The sequence below is a fragment of the Berghia stephanieae genome, chromosome 4, assembly GCF_034508935.2.
Source record: "Berghia stephanieae isolate SIO BIC M18660-M18661 chromosome 4, UCSD_Bste_1.3, whole genome shotgun sequence".
Taxonomy (NCBI): Eukaryota; Metazoa; Mollusca; class Gastropoda; order Nudibranchia; family Aeolidiidae; genus Berghia; species Berghia stephanieae.
Window position 1 is genome coordinate 21,171,658 of NC_088363.1, and position 22,500 is coordinate 21,194,157.

Below are 22,500 nucleotides of genomic sequence, written 5' to 3' on the forward strand. Positions count from 1 at the left end.
TTAGTCATTATAGCCCTTTTCATTTAGAAACAATCATTATATAGTCCATACCGCTTTAGTTTTGGAGAAAATCCGATTATATGAGATGTAAATGCAAAAATATTAGGATTTGTCTAATTATCCTTTGAAAAGAAAAGAAGCAATTTAATCTTAAAAATTGCAGCACGCATCCGGTCTTGTTAAAAATATGTTATGACGCTTAGAAAATTATATCTTGATCACAACAATAATAGTTCCTAAGGTAAAATCGTTAACTTGGAAACGCAAACGGTGGGAAAAAGAAATATCACCAGATTGATAGAAAATATTATGGGTTAGGTCATTGGAGGGGTATTATAAAAGTTCAAGTAACTCATTATTTGATGCACTTATAGACGAATTTATTGAGAGAAAACAAACATTAAAACAGTACCGTTCTTTCAGTACAGGAACAAAAACTGATGAAAAGGAGAAATAATCACCAATCTTTTTGCTTCAATCTGATACGCGTACCCTTGTGAAGGATATAGGTATTAAAATTGTCCCAACTATCGGGAACCTTTGTGGTGTAATGGCAGCACGTCTGAGCGGTCATCAGAAGTTTGAGGTTCGATCCCCAGTAGAGAAAGACTGATATTTTGGGATGTTTTTTTTTCTTGTATTTTTCCTTCTAGCTTTGTCTGGTACTGTTTCATATACACTTTTCAGATCTTCAATCTGATACCACATCTTTATGCGGCGATGTGGTCAAGTGGTATGACACTCGCTTTCGGATTGGAAGGTCCTGAGTTCGAGCCTCGCTCGGCGCATAGTTGAGTCCTTGGAAAAGGCTCTTTACTCACATTCTCTCACCGTACTCAGGTTAAAATATAAAAGCTCAATTATTTATCTATTTATCAATGTTTGTGTTGGGCAGGTAGGGCAATAAGGAAAAAATCCTGAAAATGATCAGTAAGGAGAGAGTTAAACTGACGGTAACTCGTAAAATTAAAGTTAAAATATTTCCTCTTTGAGGAGAATGAATTCGTTTTATAAACATCGCATACGTCCAAAATACAGCAATTTTGATTTTGAATTCAATTATCTTAATCTATTTCATGACGGAATAATAATATTGAGACGATTGGTCAGAAATAGATAGAATTGTCCTTGCTGTGAACCTAATCAGCAGGGCGATTGATTCTGGAATTCAGGCTAATCTATATTGTGCTTTCCGAGATATATCACGACAGCATACACAAGATGTCATGAGTATACGAGCAAAAAAGGTCAGTGAGTAGAAGGGCATTTAATCCCTGTTGAATTATAGATATCGTATTAGCATTCCAGAGGCTCTGATGCCGCAGATATGACTTCGTAATAGCCAGACAGTTAGGCCACAACATCTATTACTGACAGAGGACAAGTCGTGAATAGGCTTAGAATATTTCATTATCGATTGTCTTCGATTGTCAATTTTGTTCTTTTTATTTGTTGTATTATTATTGTAGGTAGTTGCTATTTTTTAAAAAGCAAACAATAGTGATGACGGTGATAATGTTTATAATGATAATGAGTATATTGATGATAGTAATGTTATTGATTGTGATGGATGATTCTGACGACGACGATAAAGATAATGATGATGATGATGATGATGATGATGATGATGATGATGACGATGATGATGATGATGATGATGATGATGATGATGATGATGATGATGATGATGATTGTTCATTTTGTGTTGGGTGACTACGGATCAAAGCATTATTAAGATCAAATGTCCCATTAGGGCTACACTTATTACCGAAGACATGATAACATGTGATCTCAACGACACGTTTTCATTAAAGTGATAAAACAATACCAGAATATCTCAAAATCCTTAGTTGAGTACTTATTGAAGCAGTCTCTAAATAAAATCATGGTTAAAATAAATGTTAGAGTTCATTTTGTATTGGGGGACAAAGGATCACAAAGCATCGCTAAATTCAAGTGTCCAATCAGGGCTACACCAATTGGCGAAGACAGATAATATTATGTAATCTGAACGTAATGTAAATGTTGCTTCGACGCGAAGAAGTAAATAACAATGTAAAACTGAATGTAAGCTTAAATTTAATATACGAAAACAGTTAAAATGGACGTTTCGGGTTGTTCCCTTTATCAACAAAACGGGATGAATGAAACACTATAGACACATTCAATTTCACATTGTTATTTATGGAATCTTAACGACACATTTTGTGCGATAAAATTATATCAGAATATCTCAGACTTTTTAGTAATTGAAGTAGACCGTCTAATATCCGAAAAAGAAAAATTGATAAGGATAAAATATAGAGATGCTATTTATAGTTCAATCATAGTTGTACTTGCACGTCATCGCCACCTATTTACTTTTTATTTATTTCATTTCTAATCTAAAGTTAAGCTTATACGAAATCAGCCTTTGCAATCAATATAGTATAAACCTTTAAACACCCCCGCCTCAGCTATTAATGGCGACGCTCTACTCTTAATAGCGCATTAAGGTGCCCAGTACAGTTAAATATTTAAAGTATACAGTAAAAAGAAAGTAGGTGTTCAATGGTGTTCGTCCATTAAATTCATGACCTTTTGACCACCATGCCAAATGAATCACATGTCCGTTGCTGACATCACCATAATGATTACTTATGGTATTTCAACTCATCAGTCGAAGTGGTTCATAAACTCAGAATTTACCCCTCACTGCGCAGTGTAGATGATTTGTATCGCAGCTCATTGTACATTAAAAGTAGAAAATGGTAGGGGCTGCCTGAAGCCTGTGATCGTGAAAATACAAACGAAAGACTGAAAATGGAGAGGTTTCGTGTATGGGAACAATACAGACAATGGACGTTTCGGGTACAAATCCTTCGTCAACACAACAATACACAAATTAACGTGGAAAACACATTACAGACAATACACGTTTCGGGTACAAACCCTTCGCCAGCACAACTATACACAGATTAATGTGGAAAACAATTTGTTGTCCACGTTAATTTGTGTATGGTTGTGCTGACGAAGGGTTTGTGCCCGAAACGTCCATTGTCTGTATTGTTCCCATACACGAAACCTCTCCATTTTTCACTCATTGTAATGCCGTCACGTAGTTCTTGTGATACATAGCACTTGTTGATTTCTCAAAAACGGTCGTTAGAATACTGTTTGAACCCTGGAACCAAATGTTACCGTAAAAGATAAATAAATTCAATAAGCAACAATGGATAATGTAAAATATGAGTATTTCTGACATTGATCCTCACGTCCCGAAAACAAAGAATAAACTGCAATGAAACAAGAGTAGAAAATAAACAAAATCTGCTTTGAAAGCAGTTTTTATCTACTCTTGTATGATCTGGTCTCGACTACTTTTGCTCCATTTGAGATTAAACTGGTCTTTGTAAATTGTGGTATGGATGCTTTACGACAGTTTTATGTATTCGTTAATTATAGTTGTCCATCCACACTCTTGTAGTCCGCATTAGTTATCAGTCCATTTCATCAGCTCTGACCGGAATCTCGGTCTCGACTGAAAATTAAAACAACCCGATGCCACTCTGATTACCTGACGGGTAATATTCGGCTTTATTGTAAAAAAAAACACATTTTCAAAATTTTGGCCAGAGAACTCGTCCTTCAAACTTATATCGATCGACCAAAATACACTCATCTTGTCAAAAAGTCGAAAAACCTGGGACTTCCGTGAAGTCCCAGGTTTGAGAGTGTTTGAATATGAAGAGGGTTTTTTTTTAATCCATCGATAGTTGAAAAACCAGTTTTCTAGACAACAGTTCTAAAACGTGTTTTCTATTTCAGAATAAGGTATAACATCTGTTGAAGTCTTTTTCAGAAAGTCTTACATGCTTGAAATTATCTTTTCTACCCACACAAAGACCATACATTTAAATTGCGAAGGTGTATTCTCAATAGTTGCGACTCATCTGCCTGAGTCTATGTGAACTTGATAATTGTTTTTAGCTTAGCTTATTTTAATATATCCTAATAGCCCTTAAATGTACTCACAGCGTTACAAAAGGGTACAAAGTTAATAGCAACACTTAACATGTACCTATAACGAGATATGACGCCCGTCAGGCGCTATTACAATTTTATTTGACAGAAACAACGCTGTTAACGGCCAGGTAATAGTTTTACTTATGTGCACAGAATGTGTGTAAATAGGAACTCAACTTTGCACCGCCCAGAGTGGGACTCGAACCCGAGACCTGCCTGTCCGAAGGTTAGTATCATACCACAAAACTACAAACCGCACAACAGAATACCACACTACCCTAAGTTGTGGACTTTGTACTTGTTTAAGAGTTTGTTTTTATGGTCTCGTTGTTGGACTGAAAAAAAAAGTAGTGGTTCGAACAAACTTGGGCTAAAGTTGGATTTGTCAAGACCTCGAAGATGCCAAATAGTCGTTCTTAAAACATGGTGCTTCGGACCAGTTGGTGGAATAAACTTTTAAAAATATTTTTTGCCACAGATCCTCATTTAACTCCTTTTTGTCTCTGGATTTAAGGTGCATCTTTCATATATTACTGTTAATATATTTGAGCCCTGTATGGAAGGAATGAAATTGACGCCACTCAGCTCTATGGTATTGGTTTTAGGCAGCCATTTTGGTGATTACTTCTTACTAAATTATATCAATCAGACTATAAACATTCAAGATTACTCACAGTTTTGTGTGTTGGTACGTTATACACGACTGGCGGATGTTGTGAGTATTTTGCCTAAAAGCATAGCATCGATAGACAAATTATGTCACCTCCCTTCCCAATTTAATTTAGAGAGTACAACCTTTGTTACGTACATCAAGTTCCTATCATCAAACCGAATAATTCTCTATTTGGCTCTATCTATTATTTACTAGAAAATAGCATTATCTCAATCTCTCAGAAAGAACTTTACGGTCAAACAAAACTATCCCAACAAAGGTGGTGTTAATAACTACTTTTACTGTAGCATGAAATTGGATGGCCGTGTTATGACCTCCTGGGTTTTTCATCATGAGTAGGCCTAATTATGTTATTCCTTACTTTTTAAAGCATACGTTCTATCTAGTTGAATCAACCTGAGACCGCACTTGTGTGGCGACGATTTCATGATTTCACTATGAAACGTTTTGAATATTATTTAATATCTGTTTAAACATGATGAATTCTGAAATATTTATATGTTTTAAAAGAATTATTTTTGATTTTTCTAACCATAAAAATGACGAAATTAATAGTAAGTAATCGACACCTCTGTATTCGTGATACGGTAAGAAATAATGGGTAGAATGCAATGCCAGACAATGACGGTGGATGGAATGAATGAATTTATATAGCGCCTAGGTCCACAATGTGCTCAGAGGCGCTTTACAATGCAAATAAAACACAACAACAAATTGATAATTTAAGCATAAAATCTATCATATACGAATAGCATCAATCGATTTGTAATTTAATTAACACGCACTGTGCTACAAGATGAAAATTTAGGATATCTACATAATAGAAATGTTAAACATCAAATGATTTTATAAAGAGATGTGTTTTAAGTTTCTTTTTTAAAATTTCAAATTGTTTTCGGGAGTTTGTTCCTATCTTTTATATTCTTTGTTTCGTGGGTAGCAAGAGAATCTTAACTTGTTTTTCTTCTGGTGCAAGTGTATATGCGTGTCTGAATGTGTGTCTGTCGGTGTGTGTGTATGTGTGTGTGTGTGTGTGTGCAAGAGAGAGTGTGTGTGTGAGAGAGGGAGAAAGAAAGAAAGAAAGAGAAGGAAAGGGAGAGAGAGAAAGAGAGAGAGAAAGAGAGAGAGAGAGAGAGAGAGAGAGAGAGAAAGAAAGAGAGAGAGAGCGAGCGAGAGAGAGAGAGAGAGAGAGAGAGAGAGAGAGAGAGAGAGAGAGAGAGAGAGAGAGAGAGAGAGAGAGAGAGAGAGAGATATGGCTATTAGTGGATCCTTGACGCTAATGTGCTTAGTTTTATTTTTGCTTTTTTGTGTTTTGTTTTTATTTTCTTTGGGTGGGGCAGGGGAAGGGGGGGGGTTGATTTTAATTCATTCAAATTCCTTGGAATAGCAACAACAGCTAATACATTATACTGCATTTGATGAAAACGTTGCGATATACAACATAATATCCCTTTTCACATGTGGCATTTTAATTCCCTTTTTTAATGTGTCGCGATCTATATTATTTGAAATGACTTAAATGCACTTACAATCAACCAGGTGGTGTTTTCAACACACGATAATTTTATCGTTTACTTAGCACAATATTGACCAAGTGGTCGGCTCACATTAGTAAAGGATTTGGCCGTGAGTGCCAGAGCCATTACCGTGTTTGTATAATAAACCTCCAAACTGACCGACGGCTTTGTTTATGTTTACCAACCATTTCAGCATAATGAACGAAACTCTCGGACGTGAAAGTCTCTTTTAAATAGCATATGGTCAGGTATGCATCCATCCAACTCTTGGCGTGTTCGAAATTATTATTATTATTATTATTATTATTATTATTATTATTATTATTATTATTATTATTATTATTATTATTATTATTATTATTATTATCAATATCCCGAGCGTTGTGCGGCTATGTCTTGTGGTATGACACTCGCTATCGGATCGGATGGTCCTGGGTTCGAGCCTCGTTCGGCGCATAGTTGAGTCGTTGGAAAAGGCTCTTTACTCACATTATCACCGTACGCAGGTGTAAAATGAGTACCTGACTGTTAACAGCGCTGTCTCTGTCCGAAAAAAATGAAATATCGCCTAACAGGCGTCCTACATATTAAATGTTGCTTTTGGCCAGGGACACCTTGTAAAGTCCTTTGAGCACGTTTAGTGGAAATTGCGCTATATAAAGCTCAAGTTGTTGTGTTCTTATTTGGCTGACGTCAGTAGTCCAGCGTTATTTTGTTGACATCAGTATAGGTTCCCGTTTTGTAAGCGACGATAAGCCTGGTTATTGATCGGATAGGTAACAAATTTCGCAAATGCCTGGCTTTTGCGTTGGGTCCATGGGTAAGCACACATTTCCCTACTGGTCATTGGTGCGAATGAGGACTTGACTATTGGTGGTGCATGCGTTTAAACTAGATAATCACCTTTCTGCCAACAGATCAATCGTACAACAAATGTATGTGCAGGCTTAAACATATATAGAAGGAACAAGTTTGGCGTCATTTTGTTATTGTTGTGAGACACCCATTTTTATGAGAAGTTCCCACAATTATATCTATAAGGCTATAAGGTTACACATAGTTTTGTATGCTAGTACGTTATAGATAGTATGCAGTTGACGTCACTCTCGTCTTTGTTATTGTTTTTTGCCATCCACGTTTATGAGTAATACTCACTAAACGGTGTTATCCAGACTATAAAAGTTCATGGTTACACATAGTTTTGTGTGTTGGTCCGTTATACTTCCGGATGGCAATGTTATGAGCTTCTTAGCCAAGCGCATACTATCTATATCCTGCTCGCGGATGTCGTGAGTCTTTTAGCCAAACGCATAGCATCACTAGTCTTTTTGATAGAATCTAGTGATAACTTATCAACCACCTGGCGGTCAAAATACAATAACAAACAGCATGCAGAGTATCGTCAGCTTCATTCTATCTCTTGATAGAATGCGCTTGGCCAAGGAGTTCACAACATTGCCATCCGGAAGTATAATGGACCAACACACAAACTCTCTGTAACCATGAACTTTTATAGTCTGGTTAATACAGTTTAGTGAGAACAACTCACAAACGCGGATGGCAAAAACAATAACAAAGGCCTGAGTGACGTCATCTTCGTTCTATCTATAGATAGTTCGAAGATGACGTCACTCAGGTCATTGTTGATGTTTTTGCCATCCGCGTTTATGAGTAATGCTCACTGAACTGTATTACCCCGACTATAAACGTTCATGGATAAACACAGTTTTGTGTGTTGGTCCGTTATACTTCCGGATGGCAATGTTATGAGCTTCTTAGCCAAGCGCATACTATCTATAGCCTGACACTGACCAAAAAATGACGTCAAAATGCCAGTCTTTGGCCACAAAAGAAAACAAATCGTGAGTTGTATTCAATAGTTCAACCGATGGGACCACTTGTTTCCATGATCAGCACTACTAACGACAACTCACTAAGCGATGCAAAAACCAAATAATGACGTCAAAATGCCAGTCTTTTTGGATTTCAGTACGTAGCCATCGTTATGTTTTTGCCTGATACTGAAATACAAAAGGACTGGCAGTTTGACTTCATTATTTAGTTTTTGCACCGCCTTGTGAGTTGTCGTTAGTAGAGCTCATGGAAACAAGATATTTTATTGGTTGAACTATTGAATACAACTCACGATTTGTTTTCTTTTGTGGCAAAAGACTGGCATTTTGACGTCATTTTATGGTCAGTATCAGGCCATAACTTTACGAAGGCCACGTCAGTGTCAGGCTATAACTTAACGATGGCTACGGACAGATACGGTAAGGGTACAAATACAGAAATCGACGCATAACACAGAACAGACGATTTGTGCTCTATGAAATGGAAATAATATGGCCGGTGCAATACGATTTCCATGAGAATAAATGACGGAGTATTAATTGCATTTAGCGTGATGAATCTTTGGAAATGCTCTCTATAAATAATATTATCCAAATAAATGTCCAATTATTTTTTTTACCTATGCCTCAATTCAAGTGTTTATGTCAGAATCCATCGTATGCTAAAAGTTATTCTTTTAGTCTAAATTTTGAATTTAGATTCAATTACATGCACTGGGTGGGGTTCCTGGCTTCCCATAGTGGGCAGGGTGGCACTTACTGTGTCTTCTATCCCCTTATATCCGTTTACCAATTTGCATTCTGTCTTTGTCTTGGAATGAGATTACTCAGTTTAGTGCTTATCCTGGCTGGAGTCCTTGGCTGGGAGGAAAACAGTCAGATGCATAGTTATTGTTTTGGGAGATGATATTTTTTTCCTTGTAAATCATCTCTCTGTTATTATTGTTATATTTGTTATTTTTAATGTATAATGTAAGCATTTGTGTGTATTCCTCTTAGTGGAGGCTTGTGCTGGTGTATGGATGAGACTTTTAGGTGATCTCAAACCACTGATGTGTGCTCTTGTAATCTACATATGTAGAACCAATTCCCCGTTGTCTTGCCTTTTCTTGGATGCTTTAATTGTAATTCTATAACTTTTTACTATCCCATTTTCTTCCTTTTTACTGGCACTGATATGACCTAGATGTGCTGCAAGCGCCGTAAAACCCTTAAAAACAAACAAACAATTTATTTAATTTACGATATATTGTTACTTATGTTGTATAGGGGAAGGGGGCTCCCGATAGCTCAAATGGTAAAGCACCAACTCCGCGAGTTACGAGACCAAGATCGATATTACTGATATGATAATATGATATGATAGTTATCAGATAAAAAATTAGAATGGAACGTCATTTGTAGAAGAAATAAATAAATACATAATAGGGCGGGGTTTGGTTTTGTACTACTTGTGATTATTTTTTATTTGAATTGGATTCAATAGTCTGATGCCACGTCGCCCAGCAACGGCGGCCATCGCGGTTCTAAACAAAGAAAATCGGTACTTTTGATTCTTCATGCTGGCTAGAACTTTTCATATGTCTTGTGATCAGAATGTGTAAAAGTCAAAACATGATCAGATTTATAATGTTGTTTTTTTTCCTCTGGATACACTTTTATGCTCGTCGGAGAAATATTTCATAAGGCCGTCCGCCATTGTTCCGATAGTTTAGAGCCAGTTGCAATGTTACCATGCGTCATTACGAGGGAAGTGACGTTACGACTGTTGAAGCGTATTAGACTTCCAATCCAGGGTTCATCCCAATATAATACTCGGTTCCAACAGTAGTAAGTAGGTCAAATTATGTGAGTAGCCGTCTCAAAACAGTCCTGTAATGATGTATATAAGTACATGATCGGAATGAACCGGATCCCAAAAAGTCGATTCAGAATAAAATTGATAAGAAATTCGAACTTTGAGGGGTGTATTATTCTTTGTTTGTCTTGGGTTTTTTAATTTTGTTTTTGCTTGTTTGTCTGTTTGTTTGTTTGTTTGTTTTTTTTTTGTTTTTTTTTTGTTTTGTTTATTTTGTTTTTGTCTTGTTTTTTTTTTTTTTTTTTTTTCAATGTAATAGATCGTTTTATGCTCCATCTTTACGAATAAAAATTAGCCCCAGTTATCATATTAGTGTTCAATATTAGTAGACTTAGTTCATTACCTACATAATGCCGCATTGAGACTGCATCGCACATGTCGTTTATCAACGTATAAAGTGCGTCATTTTCTCTCCTGTCTACTTTCTACCCGTTGCTTTTATTTGATTGTTTCTAGATCTGACATGATAAGTTTCTCATTCACCTTAATTCCCCGTGTTTCTAGGCAGGTAATACGTATGTTATTATAAGTAGAGATAAGATGTCAGCTATTATTTATCCCACTGGCATGCTGTAAAAATAATTGATGAGTAAAGATATGATCTTATTATAAAGAAAGGCAGATTTAACCAGTTAACTGCGTTACTCTGGAAAATCACTTTTTTTTAAATTTGGCCAGAAAACTCGTCCTTCAAATATCGATCGATTTACAACATCCTCATCTTGTCAAAAAATTCTCAAACCTGGGGAACTTTGCGAAGTCCCAGGTTTGAGAGTTTATCCAAGATGAGGGTCATTTTAATCGGTCAATTTTCAAAGGACGAGTTTTCTGGCCAAATATTTAAATACGCGTTTTTCCAAATACGGCAGCTAACTAGTTAAAGGATAGGTGTGGCTCCTATTTGATCTTTTAAGATCAGCAAAGACCAACAACGTTTTGGTCTTTAACATTGACGGGGGCGGGAGTGGCAAAAACATGTAAAAACGTTAAGAACCTTCGTTTAATCAGTATTCATAAATTTTAAATAAATACTTTTTTCATAATCGTCCGTTATTTACAGAACCTGATAAATAACTAATGCTAAAACCTAATGAACTTAAATTTGTTATGTGTTGTTCTGTGATAAATACTGCCGTATTCTGAATATTATACATTAATAATTATTTTGGATAGAAAACTCGTGGTTCAACTATCGATCGGTTAACATGGACGCCATCTTGTCAAAAACTCTCCGTAGGTTCAGATTTATCATGAAGAGAAAGAAAGGAATCGAAACTCTATTTACATTCCATCGAATGCTTTCTATCATTCCATTCAAACAGACACCTAATTTTATCTCGTTAACAGCACATTATGATCGGATAATGAGAATGTGTTGTATCTATACAAAACATTAATAAGATTAGAACGTGAAGTATACAAACAATTAAAATATTCGTCTCTAAAAAAATGTAAGAAAAAAGAAAAAACTTGAGTATCTAAATTGCACAATCTCCATTAAACGTGCTCAAGTCGCTTTACAAATGGTCCCTAGTCACCAGCAACATTTGACATGTCCGAAGGACGAGACATAACGCCTGTAAAGTGATATTACAATTTTCCGGACAGAGACGACGCTGATACCGGCCAGGTTCTCATTTTACACCTGAATATAGTGAGAAGATGTGAGTAAAGGGCCTTTTCCAAGGATTGAACTATGCGCCGCGCAGAGCGGGACTCGAACCCTAGACCTTCTGATCCGAAGGCGAGTGTCATACAACAAGACCACATAGTTATACCAATAGACTACATAACCGCTCTATCATGACTGTTTTTCTTCCATGGTTGTGTCCACTTCTCAAGGGGATTGGACCCAAATCCCATAAATATCACGTGATTAGCTAAGAGAGGCTAAGCCAATCATAATGTGGTATTAATGGGATTCCAATTATGGCGAATAGTTCGAAAGAGGGTAAATTTATATATTGAATTTATGGCCCACAAACGTAAAGGCGGACATGTGTTTGATGCCATTTCCCCCGTCGATATAGATAGTAGGCGCTTGGCTAAGAAGCTCACAACATTACCATCCGGAAGTACAAAGGACCAACACACAAAACTATGTGTAACCATGAATGTTTATAGTCTGGTTAATTCAGTTTAGTAAGAATTACTCATCAACGCGGATGGCAAAAAGCAATAACAAAGACCTGAGTGACGTCAACTTCATACTATCTATACTGCTATGGGCAGTTGGAAGAGCACTTGCCTTTCGTGCAAAGGGAGAGGTATTGGTACCGAGTTTAATCTCGGTTTTCTTTTAACCACTTCAATCACCCAACAATAATATTATAGTTGGTCTATTAGACCTGGCGGAAAAAAACCCTTTAAGATATATTAAGGTTTTACCCAAATGGAAACACGCAATTTTTTCTCTCCGTGCAACGTTACACTATAATTCTGGTATAAAATCCGACTCCAATGGCTTTTTGGTTCCGGGGGACTATCGTAATTTAAAAAATATTACAGTTCTGTTAAATGGCTTTTGATACATGACAAAAAAATAGAAACATTAGATCCGTAACACAACTTTACAGTCACAAGTAGCAAATTTGATTATCTTATATAGAGTCTAATAATTTTGAAACAGAAGTTAGAGGAAATTTCTTCAGTTATAATTTTTCTCTGTTTGATATTGCGGTATTGCCTTATGCATTTAACCTAACTATGTTAACGATGATTATGATTTGCAGCTCCTATAACCGAACGCCTGTATGGACTTGTTAAAACATTGTTGTAATGGACAATATTTAGCGTTCGTGTGAAACTATTTCCGTTACAACAATGAGACGGTAACAATTTGGGTTCTCAGACATTTATAATACGTGCACGTTGGCAATGACGGAACAACAGAGTAACTAACAGACAACTTGCATTGCACGAAATATAGACTTTATTTCTTATGATTAGCTGGAAAAAATGATGATTGAGTGGAAATGTGCGAGACAGGTAAATGTTCGTATTTATATTATATTGATATACGTATTCTTTTGTCATTTTTAACATCATGAAAAATAAGTTTTCAAATTTTACTTTATGATATACGATATTTTTCAACTTTTAGGCTGCCATGCTGTCCTGGTCACGTGCTACATATATCTTGCTGGTTTTGGTGATCTCGTTTATATCAAGAGTTACCAGTGTGGATATATTAAAAGTCGGTGAGTTCTTTTCGCAATCTCTATTAATATAGATATCTGTTTTAAGGCTTTTATAAAAACTTAAAGTTTGTCATATGACAAGTCAGGAATAGGTCTAAACAAAAAAAACATATAACAGAGGAATTATTTATTCATTTTTATCTCATTTTAAGGTGTAAATTGAGTGACCGGCCTGTAAACGCGTTTGTCTGAGTTGAAAAAAAATTTGTTACAGCCCCCCCCCCCCCCCCCTCCCCCGTCATTCATTACTAAGCTCTATAGATAGTATACGCTTGGCTAAGAACCTCACAACATTGCCAACCGGAAGTAGAACGGACTAACACACAAAACTACGTGTAACCATGAACGTTTATAAGCTGGTTAATAGTTTTGTGAGAATTACTCATAAACGCAGATGGCAAAAAACAATAACAAAGGCCCTAGTGACGTCAATTTCATTCTATCTATACGTTCAGTGTATCGGTTGGTATAGAGAGTATGCGCTTGGATAAGAAGCTCACAACATTGCCATCCGGAAGTATAACGGACCAACAATCAAAACTGTGTGTAACCATGAACGTTTACAGTCTGGTTAATACAGTGTAGTCAGAATTACTCATAAACGCGGATGGCAAAAAAAAAAACAATAACAAAGACCTGAGTGACGTCAACTTCGAACTATCTACAGGATCCATTGTAAAGCGCTTTGAGCAAATTGAGTGAATATTGCTTTTAAACCTGACGTCTAATTGTCTTTTTCATTTGGCAATTTTAGACGTATCTATCTATTATCGTATTCCCTCCTTGTGATAAATTATACCAGATTGCCTTGACTATTCGGCATAAAATTACAATAATTTATTTTTGAAAATCTCAACAAGAATAACACGACTATAACAGTCGTGCAATCCAACCAAAAAAGCTCTGTTTCCACTTTGTTTAGTACTCCAAGTCATTGCTAATGTAGTTTTGCGGGAGCCGAGAGATTTTACGCCTACTGAAGATCAGTAAACCCACTGTAACTTTTATTTAACCCAAGCCAATGTAATGAAATATGTGGGCCAACTTACTCGGCAAAACAAAAATCTTATATATATATATATATAACATATTATATATATATATATATATATATATATACATATTATATATATAACATTATATATATATATATATATATATATATATATATATATATATATATATATATATATAAGAATGTTTCAAATAGTATATTTAAGTCATTTTCACAAATTATTGCGCAGCATTCTCTTTTAGGAAATAGATTTAGCAATAGTATTCCAGCAAATCTTTATAATGGTCATTGGTGGTAGTGTTTTTTTAGCCTAAACTACATTACACATTTTTATGCATTGCGGTCAAACGTGCTGTTATCTATCTGCCTTTTGGCGTCGGTTCTCGAGAGTGGAGTGAAGTGGATACCGTATAATATTGTTTCTACTAAATACCCACTCATGGTATTCGAAAAAACGATGTTCCTTTTATTTCATGCATTATTCAAAAGGTAGTGATGTTTGGCTCTTTGCCTAGCAAGATAGGAGATAGAAAAATGGAGCTAATCGCCAAACCATTGGCATTGTCTGATAGTAACATAAACATTTTGTACACATTGCCAAATGAGGCAAATAAAATAATGACAATGATACGTGTTGTAACGACAATGGCTTAACCAATTAATCTGAGTAAAAACATACATTTTATCTGATCGTCCTCCTGTCTACCCCCTCTTCCTCCTCTAGACCCCCCACCCCCCACCCCGCCCTCCCTTCCCCCCCCCCTCTCTCTCTCTCTCTCTCCCCCTCTCTCTCTCCCTCTCTCTCTCTCTCTCTCTCTCTCTCTCTCTCTCTCTCTCTCTCTATCTAATTTTTTCTTTATTTTTTTTTCGCTCTTTTTATGTTTATGAATTTATTCGTATTATATTCCTATGTTGTATATTTTGTTGTGTTAGTACCACAAGCGTTCACAAATAAAAACATGAAAATTCGATGTTTAAATGACATACTTCATACATCTCCTATAAAACTATCTTTTCCCAAACGTTAACCATTACGAATACTTTTTTTTGATTTGATCTCACATAGAAAATTAACTTTGGAATAATTCAAAATGATATTAAATTTCCGCAGCACTCCAAAAGAACAAATTTTTAAAATTTTGTCCAGAAAACTCATCCTTCAAATATCGATAGATTTTTTTAAAAAACCTCATCTTGTCAAAAACTCTCCAAACTGAGACACCCTTGAAGTACGTCCTTCAAGTTCCAGGTTTGAGAGTTTTTGACAAGATCGTAGTTTTGGTGGACATATTTTTGAGGGACGAGTTATCTGGCTAAAATCTTTAAAATTTGTTGGGTTTTTTTTCAAATTGCGAAATAAATGAAGGGTGCTGCCTACAGCCATGGACTGTCAAAGTATCGACGAGATCATAAAGAACTTTTATCGTAGATTTCAAGAAAACAATTCAACAAAATATCTAACAACGAACATCTCGGGGAAAAACCGATTCTTAGCCGTCACAGTAAAAACTTGTTGTTCATACTTTCCTGTGTCGCAAAGGAGACTTTTATTGTTTCTGTCATCATTTACTCCCTCCACCATAATAACACAATGCGAAAATCTTTACTTTTCAATGAATAAAATGTACATTTTTCTCTTTGGTCAGCCGTATTTTGTTTCATATATTGGAAGTTTTAAGATAATTTACATATTGGGAGATAATTTGTGTGAAGTGATATTTAACATCACACGTCTTCTCGTGTTCAATGTCTTTGTGGTGTGATGCAGCGAGAGTTGACATCGGAAACACGTACACCTGTGAAAAATAATATAGGCATCAAATTGTCCAAACCATAGGACAACCTCTGTGGTGTAATGGTTGCACGTCTGACCGGTAATCAGGAGTTCTGCGGTTCAATCCCCAGTCGAAAAAGGCCTATTTTTGGGGGTGTATTTTTATTTCTTGTATTTTTCTCTCTGCATTGTCTGGTACTGTTTTATAGACACTTTTCCGATCAAAATAAGAGGGAAAATTGTTTGTCATCATGAAATAATGATAATAAAATAATAATATATAATAAATAACATAAACAATGTAAACAAAGCAATACATATAATCCTACAATCTTACCAGAAACGTTAATTTAAGTTTGTGATTTTATAAATTGATAGTTTTGTTGTTGTTGTCGTTGTTTAATTGTTTGTTTCTTTTCCTTTTTAGGTTATTTTTTGTTGGGTTTTTTTTTTCTTGCTTACAGAGTTCGTGGGCATAATTTGAATATACCGCATACTGTCAATTTGGCATGCAATGGCGGGATTGTTAGGCCTTATAATTACTACAGCATCAATCTGCTACACAACCACCATCGTTAATTAATTGTGATTAGTCTGTTAAATAGCGGAGGATCGTCGCTCTTTAGTGTAATTACTTAAAATGCCGTGTTTATCAGAGAGTTTATCGAAGTCAGGCAAAGAATATCGACCAAGGACTTTTGTGCACTTTACCAAACAACATACAGATAATTATTAAATATTATTTGCCCGATATCCTGAATGAATCACGTTGCTTTCTCACCCCATTACTTTTTCGTCGACAATATCATTTTAATCTTTTATTTGATGTGAAAAAATGACCTATTGTTATGCTTCGAAACACTTTTTTTTATTGAGTAGATCATTATGAGCAAATCTTGCAATGTGACCAATGCTATAAACACATGGAAAAATAATATAGCACCCCCCCCCCCCCCCCCTTTGTAACAATTACAGCAATGAATGTGTATCACGCTAAAACGCTTAAATTCCATTAAACAAACTTTAATATGAACTGATCACCTCTCTGGCGTCCAAAAACGATAGAATATCGAGTGTGGTAACTTCATTCACTTTATTTACCACAGTCACCGCTTACTTAGATTACAGCAATAACACAAAGAAGCTTTTAATATCACACATAAATTGTTCCGCCTTATCGAGACTTTTTGCATGACTCGACATGCGAACCCCCCCCCCCCCCCCCCCTCCCCCCGCCCAGACACACAAAACTTCCACTTTAAATTGCGCAATCTCCAAAAGAAATTGTCAAAGCGCTTTACAAGGAGTTCCAATACAAAAAGCATCACTAAACAAGAAGTACAAAACATGGCACTATTGCAATTTATTATTGACAGAGACAACGCTGTATCCGACTTAGTATCAATTTTTCACACGAGCACGTTGAAAATATAATGAATAAAAAGAGTCCTTACTCAAGACAACGTTGTGCCCCTCACAGCGTAGACAGACAGGTCCAGAGACGAGTGTCATAACAGAAGATCACACAGCCTCAAAGGATGAAAATATTACGAAATGCTTCAGAGTGGCTTTAGCCAAAAAAAATAAATTAGAAGCTGCGATCGCAACTGCTAAACTTTCAATGACTTCAGCAATGTGGATGATCTTTATTACTTCTCCATGTGCTCGAGGCCATCGGTCACATTGCAAAATGTGCTCAAAGTGACCCATACCTATGGTGAAAAGTGTTCACAGCTTTTGAAATATCTAACACAACAATAGGTCATTTTGTTCAGCTTGACATCTAGGTATGTTTACAACTTTCATAAACAAAGCAGCGTGTTTACATTTGTTTTGAAATATCCAATCTTTGGACAGTAACAGATCATGTGATTGATGACGTGGTTGGACCAAAACCTGAATATAAATCGCTCCCATTGATTTAACGCCAAAGGCCAAATTGATTCAATCCCTCTAGATTTCTATTAAGCTTTTGACAAATTAGACCACAAAGACTTTTAATAAACTTATAATAATATATAGAATAGTACTGGAATAGATAAAAAAAGTTAAAAGTTCTTTCCGTCAAACAAGACACAACAAGTAAATAACAATTCAAACAGAGTCAAACAAGTTACTATTAAGATCGGGGGTTCCTCATGGGAACAGTTTAGGACCATCACATTTTTCTAACTTACACTAACGACATTGATAAACATTTGATTCCAGGAAAAGGATAAGATACAGATTATATTTTCTTGTATAGACACATTACCGCTGATAACGATAAGAAGATAAATATATTTCTTTAATTGAACTTTTATTTAGCGCAATGTCCACTAAACGTTGTCAAAGCGCTTAGCATGGGGTTCCTAGCCAAAACCGACACTAAACATGTAGAACATGCATTGGTTGTTAGGCGATATCACGATTTATTTCTGACAGACACAGCTGTGTTTGCGGCCAGATACTCATTTACACCTGAGTATTGTGAGAGAATGTGAGTAAATAACATTTTCTAAAGACTGAACTATGCGCCACGTAAAGCGTTATTCAAACCAGGACTTCCGATCCAAAGGGGAGTATCATACCACTAGACCACATAGCGGCACAATTAATTTAGGAAATTCGAAAAATGCCATGCAAATGGAAAGAGTAGGTACAATAAATGATATCAACGATATGGAAGTAACGAAATTGACGCCAGTTGGTTTCACCAAAATGAAAAATCAGTCAGACTAATTATAAATGTTTAAGATAACATTTAGTTGCTACGTTTCATCATGCTGTGAGATGATGTGAGTACTTTTCTTAAACACATATATCTTTACATATCAGTTTAGGCAGACTAGTCTGGAGACCTTTCAGAGGAAGGGCCATAAGTGACATGATCATATTTGTAGGTCTGATAACTGGACGCAATTATGGGATGGTTTTAACATTGTTGTAATGGAGAATATTTTGAGTTGTTTGAGAGTATTTCCATTACAACACTTACTTACTTAGGCCACCCCTTGGGGCGCCCAACATGAGCCGCAAGTCTTCGCCATTCTGTCCTGTCCTCCATAAGCGTACGCAGCTCCCGGGTGTTGTCCATTCCTGTGTCTTCTAGCAGACAGTCAATGTAAGTTTTATTTTGCCTGCCTCTGCTTCTGGTTCGCTCAGGTGGTTCCCATAGTACAAGACTGCTTGCAATCTCCTCCTTGTGTCTCCAGCAGTTCCCCGAAAGTCTCAGTCTTCTCTTTTGAATCTTCGAGGTCACTGAAGAGCTCTTCATTTGATAAGTGCTCTTTCCATTACAACAATGAGACCATAACATTTAGGGTTATCAGACCTACAAATAAGCACCCGTCGGTCTTGTCATTCAAGTCATATCCGAATGAATACTAAGCAGCAAGAATAAAATATCTGTAATCTCAACCAAAAAAAAATAAATAAATAAATAAAATCCACTGAATCATAACAAAGCTTCACAAATAATTCTAATGCTCTAACGCCAGAACGACTATTCTGCCGTACTCCGGAAAAACCACATATTTAAAAATTTGGCCAGAAAACTCGTCCTTCAAATATCGGTCGATTTAAATGACTCTCATCTTGGCAAAAACTCTCAAACCCGGGACCTCGGCGAGGTCCCGGGTTTGAGAGTTTTTGCCAAGATGAGAGTCATTTAAATCGATCGATATTTGAAGGACGAGTTTTCTGGCCAAATTTTAAATTTGTGTTTTTCCAGAGTACGGTAGTATTGACTTGTCGTGACGTAAACAATACTGTTATTAATAGGAATATCGCAATGCATTGTAATGTATGCAAATACGTAAAAAAATCAGATATGTGTTATCGTGGACATGGCTGATTGGTAACACGGATAATGTAGTGGCACGACATGATTCTACAATAAATGAACAATAAATCCTCTTCCACTCAACCAGTTTACCCCCGCCCCATTCATGGAGTTAAAAAATTAAGTGGATAATGTTTACACAAGCCTATTTGATATGCATTGGATGACGTCATCAGAATTCATTCGTGTACTAGACAGTACCAAACATTTTTTAAATGAAATTAATGGCAAAGATGAATAAAAAAATGTAAAGAAAATAGAATAGAAGGATGAAATCAGATTAGTTATCCTTTGAGATCAATAAATATGGACGATGATCGATGTGTTAACCTATGGCCTCCCTCTACATAGTACTGCATGGAACTAGCACAAATAGCACAAGCTCAAACGCCCCTGAATTAGCAACAAAGACGATATGTATTATTATTATCATTATCATCATCATCATCATCATCATCATCATCATCATCATCATCATCATCATCATCATCATCATCATCATCATCATCTTCATCTTCATCTTCATCATCATCATCATCATCATCATCATCATCATCATCATCATCATCATCATCAGCATCATCATCATCATCATCATCATCATCATCACCATCACCATCTTCATCATCATTTTTATCATTATATTATCATTATTATTATTATTATTATTATTATTATTATTATTATTATTGTTATTATTATTATTATTATTATTATTATCATCATCATCATCATCATCATCATTATTAATGTTATTTATTGTTATTGATATTATTTGTTCCAAAACAAAAACGTTATGGTTATTGGCCAGAAAAGGCTTAAATCAACAGTTCAACCTTGAACCGTAAAAAAGTTCAATGTGGCTTCAGGGCGATATTATAGTTTGGGCTTTGAAACGACTGTCACAAAAACGTGTCGCCTCTACTCACAAGAAATAGGATAGAAGGTGAGTCTTCTAGAAGGCTACCGCCTGCTGTACTGTGAGGGACGTTTCGCCTGATCTATCAAATTACTAATGGATGGATGCGGGGAAAGCGGATTAAGGGCGAAGGCATACCGAGCCGCCTACTTGAAATTTCAAAACATCATAGTTTCCAAGGGGAAAAAAGAAAATTCACTTTAAATAGGTTTAGAAAAAAAAAAAAAGACAAAATGCTCTCAGCATGGTCCAAAAATGATCCTAAGTCCTGAATACAGGTTCTAAAAAGCTAAAATTTCCTTCTCAACAAGATTTATTGAGTCAAAGAGACCTATGCAGCTTTGTAGCTGGAGCCAAAAATTCGTATTTATACGAATTTTTCAAAGTACTAGGCAGGTTTGGACATATAATCTTAAAATTCTCACAATTTGTCCCTTACTTCTTCAAATCGGAATTGCATCGGGTTGAAACTAGTGTCGTGAATTGAATTTAATATTGAGATAATCAAAAATATAATATTTTTGTTTTTAGCACTGTAACCGACGACAGAGAAAATCGTCATATTCGTTATAATAAAACCAAAATTATTCACATCCAGATTGCTTTAGTAATCACAAAAGCAAAAAAATACAAAGATATTATAGTCATGGAAACGTAATGCTGTGTTATACAGTTTGTTTTCCGGAACTCTAATATGTTTTTCTTTTGAGTTAGAGTTTTTAAATATAATGTTTATTTTATTTTGGGTAGTTATGATGTTTCATAGAAAATCGGGAAAATGGTCGGTGAAGGAGTTAAGGAGTCCTACTTATTCTCGTCTATAACAGGAATAAACTTTACCAAAGTTTCATATTTTTTTACAATAAATTACATTTTCAGCAATGAAAACATCCCAACATATCACTGGTTTGAGGCGATAGATCACATTTCGGATAGAACCAGGTCCGTTCCGATACAAGAATGGTGCTCTATCGATGAATTAAAAGGCTGCTCCTTTTTTTAAAATAATTTATTTATTGAATTTATAGAGCGTTCTTTGAAACGCGTTGTGATTATTCATAATATCCTAAAAAATACCACATAATCACTGTTAACCTTGACAGCTATTGTCCCGTGTTATATCGTAACATTACTAACAATGATAACTGATGACTTCGCATGGAGCAAACAACACAACCCTATTAAAAGTGTAATATCGCAATGTGCGTCCATGTGCGTAATCGGGCATGTTAATCTGGATCGTCTCTAACTCCTAACACAAAGAGTCACAACACGATACCAGACTGTTTGTTAAGCGATTTGCATTAATATCACCCCCCCCCCCTCACACACACACACACACACACACACACACACACACACACACACACACCAACAACAACAACAACACCAACCCGGCCATCCCTTGTCAACGAGTTGTATTATTCTATTCTGTTTGCTAAAATGACGCCATCGAAACACGTTTTATGCTAAACGGTCTTGATGTAATATAAAACTAAACCGGTCACAAGGGACCAATTATGGATGCCGTAAAACTACAAAATGCAGGAGGTCTCAATAGCTGGATCGTCATAGTAATCAACTCATTACATATTTATATATATATAATATATTTAATATATATATATATATTATATATATATGTGTGTGTGTGTGTGTGTGTTTGTGTTTACATATATTGTCATTTGTTAATTTAATCTTTATATGTCATGAAAATTACATCCCAAAAATTTGACGACCCATTGACATTTTGTCGGAATGTATTGGAAGGAGAATATTAAGTATAAAGTCAAAATGGTTAGAGTTGGAACGTTTACTTGTTTTGTTCTGTTTAAGTTGAAAGTTGAAAACCCTTTCCTCAAT

General features: G+C 35.7%; 1 protein-coding gene across 2 annotated transcripts in view; it reads left to right on the plus strand.

Annotated features, from left to right (window-relative positions):
- Positions 1–22,500, plus strand: part of LOC144970216 (glutamate receptor ionotropic, kainate 3-like) — a 64,415-nt gene that overhangs the window by 15,611 nt on the left and 26,304 nt on the right. For both annotated transcript variants that reach the window (XM_078909620.1, XM_078909621.1), the window contains exon 2: positions 13,010–13,106. In XM_078909620.1, coding sequence (XP_078765746.1) covers positions 13,016–13,106 — 91 coding nt within the window. In that variant the 5' untranslated portion in view covers positions 13,010–13,015. The remainder of the gene's footprint in view (positions 1–13,009; positions 13,107–22,500) is intronic.